At 41.7% G+C, this 13,864-nt stretch overlaps 1 protein-coding gene across 1 annotated transcript in view; it reads left to right on the plus strand.

The window, feature by feature from the left end:
- Nucleotides 1-13,528: 13,528 nt before the first annotated feature.
- Nucleotides 13,529-13,864, plus strand: part of UBAC2 (UBA domain containing 2) — a 144,785-nt gene continuing 144,449 nt past the window's right edge. The window contains 1 exon segment of the mRNA XM_023764199.1: nucleotides 13,529-13,707. Within this exon segment, the coding sequence (XP_023619967.1) occupies nucleotides 13,677-13,707 (31 nt within the window). The 5' untranslated portion in view covers nucleotides 13,529-13,676.

Here is a 13,864-nt window from a genome sequence, read left to right on the forward strand (position 1 = left end):
CATGATTAATGATATTTAATGCCTCTATTTATATACCACTTAAACTCCATGGTGTAAGAATAATATGGAAAATTGGAGAGTATTCAAAAATAGAATCTCTATATATAAAAGCCCAGCCACCTGAACGGCAGAACGACCAGAAAGACCGGAACAACTGGTGGCTATGACACACACTGCAGCAGCCAACCAGCCTGATCTGGGCCCCGATCAGCCCCCCGACCCTGGCTAGCCTAGCCCCGGATCGGCCCCCAACCCCAGGCGGCCCTGCCCCCAATCGGCCCCAAACACCCTGATCTGGGACAAGGCCGGTCAGCCAACTGCCCTCAGCCCCTCCCCCCCGCCAGCTCAGCCCGATGGGCCCCCATTGGGGGGGGGGGCTGCCAGACCCCACCAGTGCACGAATTTGTGCACTGGGCCTCTAGTAAAAATAAATATAAAAGGATTGAAAAGTTATAGAAATATTTAATCTGGAGACAAGGGGCTGACGGTGTTTGAAAAACTCACTTCAAAGAGAATAACAAATCAGGAGGATATTAAACAGATGTTCTAGTAACTGGTAGAGCGGGTTTGGTTAAGGATATTACATCGAGCAACCATAAGAGAATAAAATAGGGGCATGAGCACCAGAGATCAGGGTTATAACCAACAAAGGGCACGTTTTGTTGGCAGAACAGTAGGAGCACAAAGGCAGTGGTTTATTAAATATGTCTCAGCCACAGGGACATATGGTCTCAGGGACTGTCCAAGGTCAGTGTCAGGATCCCACCACTACTGTGGGCGTAGCTTCCTCCTTGGAGTCTGGCTTCCTCATGCAGGGTCCACCTGAGTGCCAGTCTGTCAGCCTGGCATGTGTGCACAGGGTGAAACCTCCTTGGCCTGCACATGAGGACAGACTGCTATCAGCTGGTTCAGAAAACCCAGGTGGTTATTCTGTCATTTCTTTTTGGCCATTGATGGGCTCTCATTGCTGAATAATTTTCTTATAAATAAATACTCCAATTCCAGCCGGTGTAAGGACATAAATAATTGCCAAATCAGAACAATCACCTCACTGTTTAACCAACCTCAGTTTTTATACATTTGTCACTGAAACAACATAAAGGAGAATGTTAAATCCCCCTGTTTATGCAGCTCTACCAGCAGACTTTCTGAGACTATCCCAGAACATAATTTATTTTACAATGCTTTTGGAAATCCTTTGTCCGTACTTGGTAGGGGAAGGCGAGTGGAGGGTAGGGAGGGAGATGGAGTTGTCTTGAATTGTACCTGGGATTTGTTTCAATCAGGCATGGTGTGATGAGAGATGTGGAGACAACTGTCTTTGAAGAAAAGTTTATTAATATAGTTCCCAAGAGGAGGAAGCAGGTCAGGCCATACAGGGTCATATGGGGAAGCACCAGGTCAGTCAGGAGGCAGAAGTGAGGTGAGAGCATGGCCCAGAGCCTTTATTGTGGTTTCTGCAGGATTGAGTGAGCGAGGAAGGGTAGACAAATTTAAGCAAGTTAAGGATTAAATAGGTTGAATAATTTCCATGGGCTCTGAGCTATAAGGGTGGTCTCTAGTTGTCTGGGCCCTGGCCCTGAGTGATTCAGGGCAGAGGAATACTGGCTTGGTGTTTGAGAGTTAGATAAAGGGTTGGTTGATCTGTATATGAAAGGCATGTTCACAGGCAAGTTGTTTACTATCTCTAGAAATTAGCTAGCCCTGCAGTCTCTCCAGGCCCTAGGATGTGAAAGCACCATAAAGTATAGAAAATAAATAAATAAACATGACTAATACAGAGGTCTCATGTTCCAGAACCAGATCTGAGTGACCGCTGTAAAAGGCCGAGGGCAAGTCTAGTCAGGCAGGCTGCACACAGGATCTGGGGAGTGGTGCAACCGGCAACAGGAAGTGTCTGTCAGGGCACATGGCGACGGGACATGGATCATTGTCTGCGAGGGAGCTGATGAATCTGGCATTCTCAGGCAGGTTGTTGGTCCTTGGAAGGGGATTGGATGGTGTATTAGGGTTCTCCAGAGAAATAGAATCAGGAGAATGTATAACTATATATTTACTATATGATTATCTACCTCTCCATATCTATTTATCTATAGATTAGCTTTATGGAACTGGCTTATGTGATTATGGGGGCTTGCAGTCCAAAATCTGCAGGGTTGACCAGCAGGCTGGAGACTAGGGGAAGAGCTGATATTGCAGGGGATTCTGAAGGCAGAATTCCCTCTTCTTCAGTTGAGGTCTTCTTAAGACATATCCTTCCTGTTTTGCCATGATCCAAAAGAAGTCACTTACGTAGCATTGATGGCTAGCCATATGCATCAAAAGGAGGAAAATGCTGGCCCCACAAAAATGTCCTTCCCTGGGACCAGTGTAAGAGGACAAGAGGACTTGGCAATTTGGACTCACTTCTTTCTTTCCACTTTCAGTAGATGCTGCTAGTGTCCCAACCATGCCCTCTTCACCAACCCTGGAGGTCACCTAACTTTTGCTGGACAATTTTCATACAACCACCTCTCCGCCTGAGGGCTTCCTCTGGATGGGGAAGTGCAGGGCAGTGGGGGTTGGAACACCCAGAAGCAGCCTTCATCCAATGAGGGAAGGAAGTTGGTAGGCAAATAGCTCAGCTTCCTTGCCCATTGGTGAGATAGTTTTGAGGTGTGTTCTGCTCAGTCTCTTAGAGGGCTCTAGTGCAGCAGGACAGTATGAAGTTAGGAAAATTCCTGGGCAAATGGAATGGGGAAAAAGAGACAAGAAAATTAAACAAGACCAAACAGTTCAGGCAGCTTGCAAGACTTTATCTGCCCTAACCAAGGACACTTGAGAGCAAATGGTGTATACCCTCCTCCCTAACCAGAAAATACATAGCTTAAATCACCCTGGCCTGGGGAAATAGAGAACAAAGACCAAATTAATGCAATTTGTGCCAACTAAACCCAAGGACAGATGAAGTTGGGAACAAATAACAAAAACTCCATTAAAACCAGACAGACCAAGGATAAAAGTAAAACAGACCAAAGAATAATCCAAAACTCCTCTATATGCTCACTTTGATGCATCAGCATATTAAAAATGCGTCTGGACAGCTGATGAATATTCTACTGAAAACCTCCCCTAAGATTCTCATCTGCAATTATAAATATTCTAAGCAACGGTCAGTGTTATGGAATATGTATGCCCATACTGAGATAATTAAAAGCTTCTGTATCTCCTATTTATATATCATATGCCTAAAACAAGGTATAAGGAAATGTCTTATACATCTGATATGTAATTCTGAAGATTATCTAAGATTGCATTGTCTTTATTTTCATTAAGCTATTCGGAACTCAATTACAGTTTGTCAAATCTATGCATGCGTAAATGGCATGTTATCTAGTCTAATGGTTCTCAATCCTAGGAGACCCAATTCTCCTTTTTATAACAAACTAGTGACCTGGTGCACGAAATTCATGCACAGGGTGGGGGTGGCCCTCAGCCCGGCCTGCACCCTCTCCAATCTGGGACCCCTCGGGGGATGTCCAACTGCCGGTTTAGGCCCAACCTGTGGGATCAGGCCTAAACCGGCAGTTGAACATCCCTCTCACAATCCAGGACCGTGGCTCCTAACTGCTCATCTGCCTGCCTGCCTGCCTGATCACCCCTAACCATTCTGCCTACCAGCCTGCTTGCTCCCAACTGCCCCCCCCAGCCGACTTGCTCACCCCCAACTGCCCCCCCTTGCTGGCCTGCTCGCCCCCAACTTCCCCCCATGCTGGCCTGCTCAACCCAAACTGCCCCCCACTGCTGGCCTGCTCAACCCCAACTGCCCTCCCCTCCTGGCCTGATCCCCCCTAACTGCCTCTGCCTCGGCCTCGCCACCATGTCTTTGTCCGGAAGGATGTCTGGAAGGTCTCCTGGTCTAATTAGCATATTACCCTTTTATTACTATAGATATTCTTTAATTCTGCCTCTAATATCCTAAATGAAACTCAAAAAAAATATGCTATACATAATTTAAATAAGCAATATAACACCCTTACTTTGGTATGAAGAAACAAAGAAAATAAATTTATTTTAAAATAATACATATTTTGATCTGTAAGGTGTTTAGACTACACTAGGAGACAATGCATACATGCACCTATACATATATATCAGTTTGTACATAAAACAAGTAAGAAGATCTGAAGTGATGCCACAAAGAATGCATAGAAAAATGAAAGACCAGAATACAAACTAGTGTAGGATGAGTGAGTACATGTGTAGTACCAACATACCAGACATGTTTGTATGTGACATGAGAAAGAGAAGTAACTTTAACTTAGCCTCCAAGAAAGAGCAGATGGTCAGGGTGAAGAAGATGGGGAAGTGTGACTCTCTCATAAATGTGACAGGCTCCAGTTGAGTGGTTTAAAAATACTTCCCCATGTTTTAAAGGGTTAGTGATAAAGTTTGACAAAAAACGGATCTTCTGTTCTGAAATCCCACCACATATGCCTCATCTCTAGAACACAGATCCTGGAGACCACATCCTTTGATATGTGATAGGAAACAGAGATGAATCAGAAGAAAAAGCCCCAGAGAAATGATGTGGTGGGCTTCTAAGGTGGGTCCTGGAGGAAGACTAAACAACAAAATGCAAACCAGCCCCATCACTTCTCTAAAAAAATCCCCAAACCATAATTTCCACACGTAATTTTCTCAGCATAGCCTTCTCACTGTGCTATGAAAACCATAGGCAGGTGGTGCAGGCGATACTGTCAGCGTCCTGCCCTATCCCCTGAGTCAGGGCATACTTCCCAAATGCAGCTCTTTGCCTGTGGGCTTGCCCTGCTACCAGAGCCTCTGTCCACGAACAAGGGGGGCTAAAAGTGATGGGAAATTGTACTGCTTGGGGGTAGCCCTCAATGATTGATAGGAGCCAGGGTACGTATACTCCAGCTGCCTTGCCCTCTGGTGGGATGATGCTGGGCACTGGCTCCAGTTACCCTCAGTTAGCACTGTATCTGACAATTCAGCTCTACTGTCTTCCATCTTTCCTTTTCCTGTCTCACTTCCCCATTCTCATACTGGTCTTTCTTAGGACCACTCCCAGAAAACTTGAAACTTTGTCTTAGAGTATGCTTTTGGGGAGACCCAAACCAAAACATATGATGATAATCTGAAATATTTTTAAATTTTTGACTGATGAGATTTAATGAGGTTCTGATTCTGATAAAAGAAATCTCAAATGTTCTGTTACATTTTGTTGGTTTTGCAGGAATTGCTTCACTGCACTAAATCCTTTTCACTAAATATGCAGTTGGAAATACTGTCTATAATAATAAAAGCATAATATGCTAATTAGACCGGACAGCCAAACGACCTTCCAGACGTCATTCTGGATGTCCTTCTGGATGAAGCCGCAGCGGCAGAGGCCGAGGCAGAGGCAGTTAGGGGTGATCAGGCAGGCAGGCAGGCAGAGGCGGTTAGGGGTGATCAGGCAGGCAGAGGCAGTTAGGGGTGATCAGGCAGGCAGAGGTGGTTAGGGGTGATGAGGTAGGCAGGCAGGCCAGAGGTTAGGAGCCAGCAGTCCCGGATTGCGAGAGGGATGTCCAACTGCTGGTTTAGGCCTGATCCCACAAGCGTCTCAGATTGCAAGAGGGTGCAGGCCTAGCTGAGGGACCCCTCCACCCCCATGCACAAATTTTGTGCACTGGGTCTCTAGTACTAAATAATGTAGCTCCCATGTTAAAGAAAGATGAATGAAAATCTTAGCCAAATTAAAAACTTTTTGTAATTAGATTAAATGATACATTTTGTTGCCCAAATCATGTTTTATCCCAATTAACATTTCCTGAAAACATTGACTAATATGTTGCATAATTTTCAAGTGTATTAATCACCTAATCTGATATTATAAATCCATACTGATCTTTAGATCTAATCACTGTATGTTTTTAAATAGCATCAGAATTAGCAATATAATACAAAACCACTAATTTACATCTAATTTTAACTGCTACAGATAAAACAATTGTAAAAATTCTGGCCAAGAAAGCTCTTGAAATGATGCAAATTTGTTGAAAAATCTCACGATAATCCTTCTTTAATAATATCAATATCATTTGCTTGCAATTTAAGGACTTCATTTAACATTTCTAATACATGTGGAATATGTATCAAATCACTTCATAATATTTTGCTATCACTATTTAATTTTTATTGATTGAAACAAATATTGCATGTTAGTATTAAAGAATACATTATTTTAAAACTATTTTCTTTGGAATGCTATTTAAATTCCATATGTAGGATAAGGCAAACCGCTTTTAAAGTCACAGCAAAGATTACAAAATGATCTTTTATAAAATGCATACATTTTAATTTTATTAGTAGTACTGATATCATCCATTGATTTGTGGGCTTTGTGCTAAAATTTTTGGTGACTGAGGGTGTTAATGAATAATTTAATGACTTGCAAACATGGCTGTTGTTACTCTTGTCACTAGCTGACCATGGTTTGCTGCTCCATCTGTTGCACGGTGATAGAGAAAAAGAAAAAGTTTTCCTGTAAAATTATTTTAATAATTTCACACTTTCACAACTCTTAGTATCCATTGTCTGTACATATGGAAACCAATTTTCTGCTCAATGTTTTATTCCCATGAATTTTACATTTGTGGTCAGCAAAGTTCATTATCGTATGTACGGGTTACTTGCATTCATTTGCAACAAACATTCTTCTAATTGCAGATCATTTCATAGCCTATTTTCTACCTCCTTGGATTTCTCATACAATGTGATTGCTCAACAGAATAGAAGAAAACACTTAACTCTCTTACTATTCTAATAGTAACCTCTTTTACAGCTGGTAAAATTTTCTCTGCTATTGTTTGGATTAGACTGCTATTATTTGTGCTATTCTATACAAAATGATACTTTATGTCCTTCAGATTTGATTTAAAAGAAACATTTCAGGGAAAGTACTAAGATTTTCAAACTTTCCTCAAATCTCTGAAGTTCCTACCTTTGCAAACTCTATTTTTTTAAATGAAATATTCATTTAATCTAGATGAATTAAAAAAACACTTTGTCAGTATGGATACTTTCAAATATCCAACTGAATGTTCTCAACATCTTTTCTTTTTTAATTTTATTAAATTTATTGGGCTGACATTGGTTAATAAGATTATATAGGCTTCAAGTATACAATTCTATAACACATCACCTGTATATTGCATTGTGTGTTCACCACTTAAAGTCAAGTCTCTTTCCATCACCATATATTTGAGCTTCTTTACCTTTTTTTTTTTTAAAAAAATATTTTTATTTATTTCAGAGAGGAAGGGAGAGGAAGACAGAGATAGAAACATCAATGATGAGAGGGAATCATTGATTGGCTGCCTCCTGCATGTTGGACCAAGCCAGCAACCTAGGCGTGTGCCCTTGACTGGAATCGAACCTGAGACCCTTCAGTCTGCAGGCCGACGCTCTACCCACTGAGCCAAACCAGCTAGGGCTTTACCTTTTTCTTTACCTCCCCCACCCTGCTCCCTCTGGTAACCACCATACTGTTGTTTGTGTCTATGAGTTTCTGTTTGTTTTTCCTGTTTGTTAATTCATTGCTTTCAGTTTTATATCCTACCAGCAGTGTATGAGGGTTCCTTTTTCTCCACAACCTCTCCAACACTTATTGTTACTTGTCTTATTGATAATAGCTATTCTAACAGGTGTAAGGTTGTATCTCATTATAGTTTTGATTTTCATTTCCCTAAAAGGTAGTAAAGTTGAGCATCTTTTTATATTGTTGTCTATTTATATATCTTCTTGGGAGAGGTATGTCTGTTCAGGTCCCCTGCCCATTTATTTTATTTTATTTTTTTAAAAATAATTCTTTATTGTTGAAAGTATTACATATGTCCCCTTTTTACCCCCATTGACCCCATCCAGCTCACTCCAACTCCCCACCCCAGGCTCTCACCACCCCATTGTCTGTGTCCATGGGCCATGCATATATGCATGCAAGATCCTTGGTTGATTACCTCCTACCCACCCACCCTCTCCTGCCCTCCCTCCGAGATTCCACACTCTGTTCTATGACTCCATGTCTCTGGATCTACTCCATTCATCAGTTTACTTTGTTACTTAGATTCCACATATGTGTGCAATCATGTGATACTTGTCTTTCTCTGACTAACTTATTTCACTTAGCATGATACTCTCCAGGTCCTTCCATGCTGTCTCAAAGGGTAAGAGATTCTTCTTTTTTTACTGCTGCATAGTATCCCATGGTATAAATGTACCACAGCTTTTTTTATCCACTCATCTACTGATAGGCACTTGGGCTGTTTCCAGATCTTACTATTGTAAATTGTGTTGCTATAAACATAGGGGTGCATACATTCTTTCTGATTGATGTTTCTTAGGATATATTCCCAGAATTGTGATCACTGGGTCAAATGGCAGTTCCATATTTAATTTTTGGAGGAAACTCCATACTGTTTTCCATAATGGCTGCACTAGTATGCATTCCCACCATCAGTGTACTAGGGTTCCGTTTTCTCCACATCCTCACCAGCACTTGTCATTTGTTGATGGTAGCCATTCTGACAGGTGTGAGGTGATACCTCATTGTCATTTTAATTTGCATCTCTCTGATGATCAGTGACTTTGAGCATTTTTTCATATGTCTCTTGGCCATCGGTATGTCCTCTTTGGAGAAGTGTCTATTTAGGTCCTTTGCCCATTTTTTAATTGGATTGTTTGTCTTCCTTTTGTTAAGTTGTATGAGTTCCTTATACATTTTGGATATTAACCCTTTATCAGATGTATCATTGCCTCCCATACAGTGGGCTCCCTTTTCGTTTTGTTAATGGTTTCTTTTGCAGTGCAGAAGCTTTATTTGATGTAGTCCCATTTGTTTATTTTCTCCTTAGTTTCTTTTGTCCTAGGATATACATCCATTAACATATTGCTGCAAGAGATGGCTGATATTTTGCTGCCTATGGTTTTTTTCTGGGATTTTTATGGTTTCACAACTTACATTTAAGTCTTTTATCCATTTTGAGTTTATTTTTGTGTATGGTTTAAGTTGGTGGTCTAGTTTCATTTTTTTGCATGTATATGTCCAATTTCCCCAACACCATTTATTGAAGAAACTCTCTTGACTCCATTGTATGCTGTGGCCTCCTTTGTCAAATATTAACTGAGCATAATGGCTTGGGTTGATTTCTGGGTTCTCTATTCTGTTGCATTGATCTCTATACCTGTTGTTATGCCAGTATGTTTTGATTACAGTGGCTTTGTAGTATAACTTGAAATCTGGTATTATGATTCCTTCAACTTTGTTTTTCTTTTGATTCCATATAAATTTTTGGAGTATTTGTTCCAGATATATGAAATATGCTGTTGGTATTTTAACAGGGATTACATTAACTCAGTAGATTGTCTTGGGTAGTATGGACATTTTAGTGATGTTGATTTTGCCAGTCAATGCACACAGTATATTCTTCCACTTGTTTATACCTTCTTCTATCTCTTTTTTCAATGTCCTATAGTTTTCAGAGTACAAGTCTTTTGCCTCCTTGGTTAAGTTTATTCCTAAGTTTTTTAATTTTTTTGTTGCAATGGTAAATGGGATTTGTTTATTTCATTTCTTTTTCTGAGACTTCATTATTGGTATATAAAAAAGCCATCAATTTTTGGGGTGTTGATATTGTATTCCGCTACATTGCCAAATACATTTATTAAGTCTATTAGTTTTTTTGGTGGAGTGTTTAGGGTATTCTATGTCCAATATCATCTGCAAATGAGAGTTTTACTTCCTCCTTTCCAATTTAGATGCCTTTTATTTCTTCTTCTTCATGTCTGATTGCTGTGGCTAGTACTTCCAGTACTATGCTGAATAAGAGTGGTGAAAGCAGACATCCCTGTCTTGTTCCTGTTCTTAGGGGAAATGGCTTTGGTTTTTGCGCATTGAGTGTGATGTTCACTGTAGGTTTGTCATATTGTTGTAATGTACCCCGCGAATCACACAAGGACGCCTCAAGAAGTTGAATTAAGGAGTCACATTTATTTCAAATCCGGGACTACGAGGGCGCATTTTGCTCTCCAAATCTCATAGTGGTTAAATGACCGCAACACCAGATTTACATAGGCAAAAATCACAAAGGTATTGATTACATCTCGGGGTTTGGAATGAGGAACCTGGTTTGCAAAAAAGCAGTTTGTTACAGAAGCTAGATTGAGTTGATTAGTTATCTACAAAGATTAATTATAGTTTTGGGTCTTGGGACCACTGAGTTGACAGAAACACTTTATCTGGAGCCATTGGGTCTTAGGACCACTGAGTCAACAGAACCATATTATCTGGAGCCACTGGGGCAATTTAGAGTAATTGTGCAGTCCTGGTCTCCAGGTACAGAGGAATGTGTTTTCTAAAACCAGTATGACCACAACCAATAGGGTATTCAAATTACAATCAACAGGGTATTCAATTGAATGGGATGATTTATATAATTCAGAAAATCAAAATAACTTTTCTATTATTTTAGCAAGCAAATAATGACAGAAGCCAAGTCAACGGGGTTAAAATATTAGACAGCACGCCGAAACCGGTTTGGCTCAGTGGATGGAGCGTCGGCTTGCGGACTGAGGGGTCCCAGGTTCGATTCCGGTCAAGGGCATGTACCTGGGTTGCGGGCACATCCCCAGTGGGAGATGTGCAGGAGGCAGCTGATCGATGTTTCTCTCTCATCGATGTTTCTGGCTCTCTATCTCCTTCCCTTCCTCTCTGTAGAAAGTCAATAAAATATATTTAAAAAAAAATAAATAAAATATTAGACAGCAATTCCCACCAAGCATGGTTGCCACCGTGCTTCAATATATGGCCTTTATCATGTTGAGATATGCTCCCTCTATTCTCACTTTGCTGCGAGTTTTTATCAAAAATAGGTGTTGGATTTTGTTGAATGCTTTTTCTGCATCTATTGGTATGATCATGTGATTTTTGTCTTTCAATTTGTTTATGTGATGTATGCCTATTTTTAATTGGATTTGTTTTTGTTGTTGGTATTGCTCAACACCTTTTCGTAATATTTAACATTATATATAGTATTTTAAAAATAAGGGCTAAATTAGTACATCTCGATGAAAGATGTAGAATCACTAAGAATGTACCAGCCATAATGTAAACTGATATTGGGGACTCAAATGTAATGAGCGGTGTTAATGTAGATGGTATGGTTTTTTGAATTGGTGAGCAACTCTTAAGTTCCAAATAACCAAAACAGTATAATAGTTGTATTCCTGGAAAATTCAGAATGAATTAAAACTCTGCAAAGCACACATGTTTACATATAAAATGGAATTGGTTTTAGACTCAAATATAAACAGGCTATTACCTACATAAGAAACATAAGGTGGGAGACTCAAAAGTTGGTTAGGAAAGAGAACAATTCTATTTTTGTAAAAGGATTGTGTCTGGCATCACTGGACACCATGTAGTATCCCCCAACTCATTGTGACAATCAAAACTACTCAAGAATTTCCCAAATGTCCCCTGTTCAGTAAACATCTATAATGAATATTATTGAATCAGTAAAAATATGTAACTGCCCTTTAAAAAGCTTCCAGACCTATTTTCTCATAAATATTAGTTTCACAGATATTATATTCTGAAAGTGCATTTGAAGCAGTATGAAGGCTATTTTATCCAAGGATTGACCATCAACCCTAGTCATTATCTACTGATTCCTAGTCTAAAAGATTGCTGATAGAATTCCTGGGAATTTAGAAAGGAGGCCTTCAGTCAGAATGTGTAAAAGGAAGTGGCCTATAAACTTTAGGCACAAATAGCTGTCATCTGTTCAGAACTCGATACTTTGGATGTTTGTGATTCTTATTTTTGTTGTTGATCCCTCTACTACTTAGTAATGTTTAGGAAAATTTCTAGTCTATCTCTGCTATATGAAAGGAACACTGTGCTAAAGGAAGGGTTTAATATACAAGAAAGGCACTTGTCAAGGATGTTGGTCAGCAACCTTCTCCCAGGACTCACCTGGAGATTTTTCTTCTTGTGCCAAAACCTTAGAGATGCTGTGCTTTGTTCTATTAAAGGAAGGCAATGCCTTCACCCCAAGAAACTAAAAATGGGATACATTTTGTAAGACACATTCCCTTCTTGTTAAGGGTTCATTCACCCTTATAAGCTACCACTATTACCTCAATGTAGAAAGTAGATTCAACAAGACACAGCAAGGCAAACGATGATCCCCAGTAACTGATAGGATTAATTCTTTTTTTTTTTTAATATATTTTATTGATTTTTTACAGAGAGGAAGGGAGAGAGATAGAGAGTTAGAAACATCGATGAGAGAGAAACATCGATCAGCTGCCTCCAGCACATCTCCCACTGGGGATGTGCCCGCAACCCAGGTACATGCCCTTGACCGGAATCGAACCTGGGACCCTTCAGTCCGCAGGCGGACGCTCTATCCACTGAGCCAAACCGGTTTCGGCAGGATTAATTCTTCATAACACAATTATAGAAAAGACAAGGTGGACCTATAGGTAAGGACAATAAAAATGACATACACTAAGAGATCTGGGGCTGCATGATAAAGGTTGGATGAATTACACTAGTGTAAGGTTTCTCAACTTCGACACTGTTGACCTTCTGGGTAGGAGAATTCTTCATTGAGGGAGGCTGCCCTGTCTATTGCAGGATATTTGCAGCATCCCTGGCCTTTGCCCATTAGATACCAATAGCAGCCCTCTCTCCCAAGACCAAATTATCTTCAAACATTGGTTTGTCCCCTGTAGGCAAAATTGCTCCCTGTTAAGAATCACTATACTAGTGCTTCTCAAACACCTAATGTGCATACAAATCAGCTGGGGGGCTTGTTAAATGGTGATTTAATAGGTCTAGGGTAGGGTTTGGCACTATCTAGTCCAGTGGTTCTCAACCTTGGCTGCACATTAGAATCACCTGGGAATCTTTTAGAAATCCTGATTTCTGGGCCTCATTCTCCGGAAATTCTGTTTCTTTGTTACTAATGTTGTGGCCCCACCCCATAATTTAAATAATTTAAAAAGTGGAAAAGAAAGAATGTTTGCAGAATTGAACATGAATAAATGCCTTTTTTTTCTTTGCCTTTTTAAAACTTCAGAGCGCTTTATGAACTATTACAGCAGTTCTCAAACCTTTGGGTCTTGGGGTCCCACTTAAAAATAATTGAGAACTGGAAGAGCTTTGGGGAGCTTGCTAGGAAAGGCTGAGCATGCGCAGAACACCCCGGGCGTCCCGTCCAGGCCGAGGGTAGAGGTCAGGAGGAACCCGCTGCCCTGGCGGACCCACCCGGCGGGCAGGAAGGCAGAGGTGAGCACTAGTGGGCGGCTCCCCGGAGTCACACCTTCGCCCCTCCCGCGCCATCCCGTTCCTTTTCCAAAGGGCGCCCACAGCCATCGGAAAAACCTGGAGAGGCGGATCCCAGCCCTGCGGACGCACTTCCCTCGCCGGCAGGAAGGGAGCAGGGAGGACGGAGCGGAGCGCCCCACAGGCCGCGCATGCGCCGTACGCAGCAGGCCCCCGGAGTGGAATCCCGCGGCCGGATTCGCCGCCCCCGCCAGGAGTGCGCCTGCGCGGTCGCCAGTCTCTCCACCTCGGCTTCCCCTCCCCCTGGTCCCCCCGCGGGGGCTCCGGGTCCGGCGGGACCATGTTCAGCAGCACCGGCTCCAGTGGGCTCTGTGAGTACCGGCCGCCGCCATCCTGGCTGTCTCCTCCGCGCCCCCCTGCGCACCTCCCTGAGGAGGCTGGAGGCAGCGGGGGCCCTCGGGGTTGCCGGAGGTTTGGGGGCCGATCCTCTGTCCCGGCGCCCGCACCTGGCTGGTTCCTGGCCCCGTG

This window comes from Myotis lucifugus, unplaced genomic scaffold (assembly GCF_000147115.1).
Source record: "Myotis lucifugus unplaced genomic scaffold, Myoluc2.0 scaffold_320, whole genome shotgun sequence".
In the NCBI taxonomy this organism is placed as follows: domain Eukaryota; kingdom Metazoa; phylum Chordata; class Mammalia; order Chiroptera; family Vespertilionidae; genus Myotis; species Myotis lucifugus.